The 6,964-nt window shown below is 40.5% G+C and overlaps 1 protein-coding gene across 3 annotated transcripts in view; it reads left to right on the plus strand.

The window, feature by feature from the left end:
• The window catches only part of GRIN2A (glutamate ionotropic receptor NMDA type subunit 2A), a 173,897-nt gene that overhangs the window by 141,369 nt on the left and 25,564 nt on the right, over window positions 1–6,964 (plus strand). For all 3 annotated transcript variants that reach the window (XM_027654956.1, XM_027654957.1, XM_027654958.1), the window contains exon 12: window positions 6,404–6,591. In XM_027654956.1, coding sequence (XP_027510757.1) covers window positions 6,404–6,591 — 188 coding nt within the window. The remainder of the gene's footprint in view (window positions 1–6,403; window positions 6,592–6,964) is intronic.

Genomic DNA, 6,964 nt, shown 5'->3' on the forward strand with positions numbered 1-6,964 from the left:
ATCCGGGCAAAAGAAATCAACAGTTCTTCATGCTAAAGGTTAAATATGTGCTTCTCTTGCTGCAGCAGTATCAAAGTATCACTTTAGAGGGCTTTCATTGAAGCCTCATCTTCAGAGCAGTGTCCTTTCCCTTTGGTTGCTGCGTCATTCCACGGTGACCTTTCAGCACTGCATCCCCTGGACACAGAGGCACACAGATGACCCTGTGTCCCTCACTGTGCACTCTTGACATACTTTCTTTTATCTCTTCTGTGGAGAAAGAAGGGATAAAATATAAATTTGTAGTGTAAATCCATCATATTTTAAACCCAGTATTATTGCACTTGCTGCCTTCCCTGCAACGCTATTGATGATCTCTAAAATATGTGCTTATGTTTAATCCAGCCTTAAGTGGATACCTTTTTTTTTTTGCCTAATACCAAATTATAAATGCTACTTTAAGGGTCATGTAAGGCAATGCAATTTATTTTTAAAAGCAAAAAAAAAGCTGAAAAGTAGTGGAGATTTTTGCAGAAAGTTTTGAAAATGAGCTGTGTCTCTCCAAAACTAAATGATGATGGGGTTAAAGAGGGGAGGTGGTGTTAAAAATATTCTTTGAGGATTCACAGGCTTCCAGTCTGATATTTGCAATAAGACAGTAATTTCAAATATTGTTCTTTCAAGAGACACAAATGGAGTCTTATTAAGCAGATATGACACTGCTATGTAATAATCTTTGTAGTCTCTTTTGCATTTATTTACAACCGGATTTGAGGAATGACATCTCTTAGTTTAAGACATTCAAGCAAATTTCAAAAATGGGTCTGATTTCATTCACTGTCTTTCCTCAGAATAAAATTTATGTAATTCATAATAAATAATTATTCTTAAACATGCAGTTGACCTTTAAATTTTCAGAACAAGCCCCAAAAGGTGCATATTTGAGTTGCAAGATACTCTTCATGAAAAATAATGTAGAAGAGTCATTGTGATACAGCTGTTTGCAGCAAAATGCAGTGCAAGCACATTGCTGTGATGATGCACTTCTGTATTACATTCATCCTGGTTTATGTAAGCCAAATCTGTGTTGGTAACAATACACAGCTTTTGTCTGGCCATGAAAAGAAAATATTTGGGATGTTAGAAAACACAAAGAAATGAGAGTGAGGAAAAATTGATTCTAAAGTTAATGTCCTGGATCTGACAGATGAACACTGCACCAAACAGTACCACTTTAGCAAGAAATTAATTCTGCTGTGGATATTTTATGTTTGAATTTACTGCAGCACTTGAAAACTGGAAAGCGACTTCAGTCATGCTCCAGTTTCTCTGATCCTCAAGGGAAACACAATATTATTTGTTCCATACACTCCAATGCTGGACAGCGAAATAGAAGAAGGGGAATAAACAGGACTACATGGAACATATACCTCTCCTTTTCCAAGTACTGTGACACAGAGCACAGCAGGACACAAAGTAACTGAAAGAGATGGATTTCTAATGTGCTGGATTGCTGCTTATGAGTCCAGAACTGCTGAGCACTTTGGCATTTTAGAGTTTTCCTTCTCATTCCCTCAAGAAAACAAAATCACTGAAGGATTATGTAGTTGGTTAAGGAAGCAAAGGAACATTTTCCAACCGAGTTATACTTCAGTTGCTGAGGAATAAGTGACTAATAAAGGAGCATTTTCCTAATCCTTCTTTTCAGTTTCCATCATAGGAATTTGAGAAATAAAGATATGGAAAATTATAGGGAACTGTTTTCAGCTTTTCTGAAATTGCTTTTCTGTACCTTTTCCTTTAACTTTAATTTTCTTTACACAGGCATTTTTGAATGTGTGCAGCAATGCTCGAGAATGGGTTTTTGCAATAGCTATTCTGATTTTTCAACTCTTATCCTTCTGGATGACTCATAAATGTTTAGGTACAAGACTGTCCACATTTGTTTTTCACAGATCTCCCACTTCAAATTATTACATTCACTGATGCTCTTTTTTGTTTTTCTAGGACTATTCCAATTCATAATTTTATAACACCTGATGTTCTCCTATGCTGTGGGAGCTAAAATTCTCCCCACCCCCTTTCCTCTTGGTGCTTGCTATGTGATGAAAGACATTTGCCTTTGTAGTCTCTGTTATGTAAATATTCCAAACTGTTTATTGTTCCTCCTAGCCAGGATTATTGCAGGAGTTCCGAGGAAGTTTGCAAACCTGCCCATTGCTCAGATGAGTCATAGCACTGTGGTCCTGTTCCTCTGCACTGGCTGAAGGTGCCTGGCGTGTTGGATGAGTTCATGGCAGTTATAAACCTTGTCTCTTGCTGCATCCCAGTCCTGATCTCCTTCAGCTTTCTACTAATTCTTACCAGTTTATTTAAGCCTACACAGTGTGACAAAGCTTTTCACTCCCCGAAGTGGCTGCACTGAAGTGACAAGTTAATTGGTTCATTTGTACGTGACTAAGGTTTGCAGGAGGCTCTGAGCCTCCCTGGGTGTGGGTGCTGTGCTGCCTGGGAGCTGTTCTGCAGGGAGGATGTAACTCCAGCACAGAGTGGTCAGCACTCAGAGCACTGCAAAGCTTCTCACGTGTGCAGCACAGTTCAGTTTTGCTGCCACAAGAACAAGGAACAGGGAGGTCTGGAGGTCCAGGCTTGCCAGTCCTGCCTGGAGAATGACAAGACAAGGATGGGCTTCTGTGTCCAGCAGACCCTGCTGTGCTCGCAGCTCGGCTCCTCCACCAGAGCCAGGCAAAACAACAGCTGTACCTTTCCCCACACAGACATAGCAGGAAGGAAAGTCCTCTCTGTTCCCAGCAGCCTTCTGGCCTGTGCCTTCCTCCAGAGCTGATGCTCGCTGCCAGCTCTGCAAACAACTCAGAAAGGGTCACATTTTTGGACTTGCCCAGATTTTGCTGTCTTCGTTTTTGGAAACGCTAACTGAAAAATGTTTGAAGTTATCTGAAAGTTCTTAAAAATTTGGAGTGTCAGGAATTCACCTCCTGGTGATGGAGGAGTTGGGTGCCCTAACATCTGAGAACTTCAGTTGGGGCTTGTTACTCCCTGCCCACGCTGCAGGGGTACAGCATGTTCTGAAGCTTTGCAGGAACAGTACTTCTGTAACCATCTCATGATGAAGAGATAATTGAGCCTTGAGAGGCCATAAGATTTGTGTTGGAAATGGGGAATATATATTCTGAATATGAGTTTGTATTTGTAGATACCAAGGCTTTTTTCAGGGCAATCAACTTTTTGATTTATAGTTCAGACATCGGGCAGCAACTGATAGAAGAACCCTCAACTCTCAGCATCTGTCAGGAAAGTGCCTCATGTTTTTAAACTGATTTGCCTAATGAGACTTATTGTGACCTTATAGAAGTAGTATAGAAAAAACCCTCAAAAGTAAAGCCTTCAGCATCCTCAGAACCTGCTCTCCTCATTGTACCCACTTCAGTGATGCCCAGACTCCTGGGAAACTGGGGATGTGGTTCCACAGCGAGTGAGTGAAACTGTGATTGAGCCCTGTCTTTCTGTCCCAAGGTTTGACTAACGTTTAGTGACTCAGGAGGCAAACTGCCTGTGAAAAGTGTGATTTCTGAGGTAGCACAAAGCTTTTGCCCTGGAGCCTTTAGCAAAGAGATCTGTTTCCTTTGTATTTCTGACTGAGACTGTTTTGACAGAAGAATAGCTGACTCTTTATGTTTTCTCTGTGTTTGCCAGCATGTGTTTTATGTGCTTACATTGCAAAACTATAAATCCCAGAATAAACAGATGACAAATTCCAGAGTGTGTTTTAACTGAGGCTGGCTGGTTGCAGCAGTGTCTGCACCCATTACCTCCCCATCCCTTGCCTGAGCCATAGGCACCCATCAGGAGGGGAAGTGTCCTCCCTTCCCCACAGGTAACTGCAGAGGTCTCAAAGTGTGAGCTTGGATTGTATTGATTTGGGTAATTGTCTGCTGCAGATCAGAGAAGTTACAAGAATCTCGAGGATACAGCAAGCAGCTGTGTGGGGTTTTTCCCCTTGTGAGCCTACTCCAAAGACATAGATTTTTGGTTTTGCTCTCTACACAAGCAAAGATTGTCTCTGAAGTGCTGAATCAAAGCCCATCATTTAGAAAACTCTGATCTTGTGTTGAGAACTGCAGGCTTGGGCAGTGCCCCAGGGCCCTCTTGGATACCTCCAGTTTAGTTACCTCAGGGCCACGTAGCCATCCGTGTTTCATTTCGGGATGGATTTGTGACATCATCTAACAGATATTTGGTGATTGTTTTCTACATGTTAAATTATCCCATTTAAAGGAAGGAGGGAGGCAGACTTTTAGCATTTGTGGAGCTAATCTGCTTTTTAAGGCTGAGGATTGTACCAAATGAGTTTTAGGGAAGAGTGGATAAGCAAAAGAAGTGATGGCCAAACTATTTCTTTTAATGATTGCATGAGCCACCTCTACTTCTCTAAATTAACTACACTAAATTCCAATTTGGTGACTTGAATGGTGAGCTTTGGGATAAATATCTTTGAAGGGAAGCAGTAAAGTGCAGTAAGTAATGACAGGAATTTCACTTTTCACTTTTTCATGACAGCAGACAAAAATCCAACAACTTCATTCTCTCCTGGTATTTCTCTTGGTTTTACATGAGATAGGCAGGGGTATTTTTTAGTGCCACATTTTTGATACCTGATTTAAAGTCCTGCAAAGTTTAGGGTTCTATATGCCTCTGTTGGTTGGTTATTTATGAACAATCATTGCATTATGATGCACATGAAAATTTGTTGATTTTTTTTTCCTTTTTTTCTGTCAGTAGTCAAATTGTGATATGTTTAGGTTTTGCTCTGTTCTGTGGTTATAAATGAAAAGTTTTATCAACATAAAATGATTTAAGATAGAAACAAGTGTGATTCCAAAACTTCACAGCAACAGAAATCACAGCTGGTGCATACTGGTATAATGTAATTGAAGTTGATGCTCTTGTACCTGTTTGTGCCACAATACATTTGTTTTTATGATTCCCTTGCCGTGAAGACAGGCCCCAACTGTTTCTGAGCAGTATTTTGCCAGCCTTTGTCAGCTGCATCCCATCAGAAGGAGTCAGCAGTGCTCCACAGCAATGCACTGTGGCTCTCCAGGGGCAGTGCTGGCAGTGCCTGGAGCTGCAGAGCCACTGAGGGTGAAGGGGAAGACTCCACCTGCACCATCCTGGGAGGCCCATGGTGTAGCTGTGTCCTCCCTGCTCCTTTGGCCTCCTGTGGGAGGGACAAAAGTGATGAAAATGGAGAGTGTGTTACTGGGGGATGTGATGACTTTGGACTGAGACCCAAATAGCTTCTTTCTATTGCCTTTGTAGTCTGCTGGTCCTGTGCAAGTGGTAGAAATCACAGAGGTTTTGGCTGCAGAGGAGGGCAGTAATGCAAAATTGAAGTCAAGTTTTTATCTTTTTAAAGATTGCACGTGAATTTGTGCCAGTATAAGAATGTATCTTTTCTTCGACTGGGATCTGCTGCTGGCAAGTGATTATCCTTCCAAATGGCCTCCTCTTCTTATATGTGTATTTTCATTGGTGAAATAGCCATGCACCAGCCTTCTAACTCCTGCTTTTACAGTGCTTCTGAAAAGGTATCCCTGAAGGACACTGCCTCTTCTCCCTTCCTTCCTGAATTTGTTTTCCTGTCTTTTGTTGTGTTCCCTGTATTCTTTAGAGAACAGGATTATCCCATTCTTACATTATTAGGTAGATGGACTGAAAGGCTGGAACTTTTTCACAAGTTCCTTTGTTCCTGCTGTGCTCCAGATACACAAATAATAAATTTGGAACTGCGAATCTTAAAGAAATGTTTTATATAATTTTTAAGCAGGATTTAGATAGCTGTATTGAATATGCTCCAGTACTGGAGCATGTTGAATACATTGAATACGGTTTGTCTTATCCAGGACTTAACCTCCACCTTCACTGTTTATTTTTGGAAAGAGATGTAAAATAAGGGCATGTGTGTAAGACTGGTGAACTCACATTTTCAATCTCATTTAGCAGTTTAAACAAACTAATTGGTTATTGTTGTTTCAATTCTAAATTATCTATTGTCATTTCTCTTGGTTTCGGAGACCATTTTGCATCTCAAGATATTTATTACTCATTTTGAGAACATAGATAGAAAGATAACAGGGCAAGACGTTTTGTAGCTTGGTTTCTCCTGCTCGGTATTTTTTTAACAGCATCCCTTAAAATAGAAATGCAAAACTACGTGTCCTACTTTCCCCTCACTAAAATAGATGCCTTTTGTTAATTTTAGATACAGCAGAGCAGGATATGTAATTAATGATATCAAAGAATCCATATGATATTCAACAGGGTCTTAACATCAAGGACAAAAGAAGTCTGACAACAGCTGTCCCTAATGATTTGGTTTGTAAAATGTTTTCTTTTATTTCAGGAAGTTGGATGCTTTCATCTACGATGCAGCAGTGCTGAATTACAAGGCTGGAAGAGATGAAGGCTGCAAACTTGTCACAATAGGGAGCGGATACATCTTTGCCACTACCGGCTACGGAATTGCACTTCAGAAAGGATCACCTTGGAAGAGACAAATCGATCTCGCCCTCCTTCAGTTTGTGGGAGATGGTAGGCACCAACCTTCTTTCCTCTCTTTTCTTTCTCTCTGTATGCACGGTTCATTCAGTTTAAGTAGCTCTGAGCCTTTTAGTACTGTTCTCTTGCAGTCTTAAAAAAAAAAAAAAGGAAAACAAACGAGTAAAATTACTTCTTGATGCTGAGACAGGAATTCTCTTCCGCTCTGTTCTAACTCACCTCACTGCCAAGGACATCTGCATCTATTTTTCAGACAGCGTTTTCATATACATCACAAATTAAAGCTGGTCTTAATGTTAGGGAGCATTTATAAATGTATTATTTTGCCTTTGAGCAATCCCTCAGGAGTTTTTCTTTGGTAGATGAGTTATCTTTCTATATGACTGTTTTGCTATTAAAAAGTGTG

This window comes from Corapipo altera, unplaced genomic scaffold (genome assembly GCF_003945725.1).
Source record: "Corapipo altera isolate COAL_440 unplaced genomic scaffold, ASM394572v1 98, whole genome shotgun sequence".
In the NCBI taxonomy this organism is placed as follows: domain Eukaryota; kingdom Metazoa; phylum Chordata; class Aves; order Passeriformes; family Pipridae; genus Corapipo; species Corapipo altera.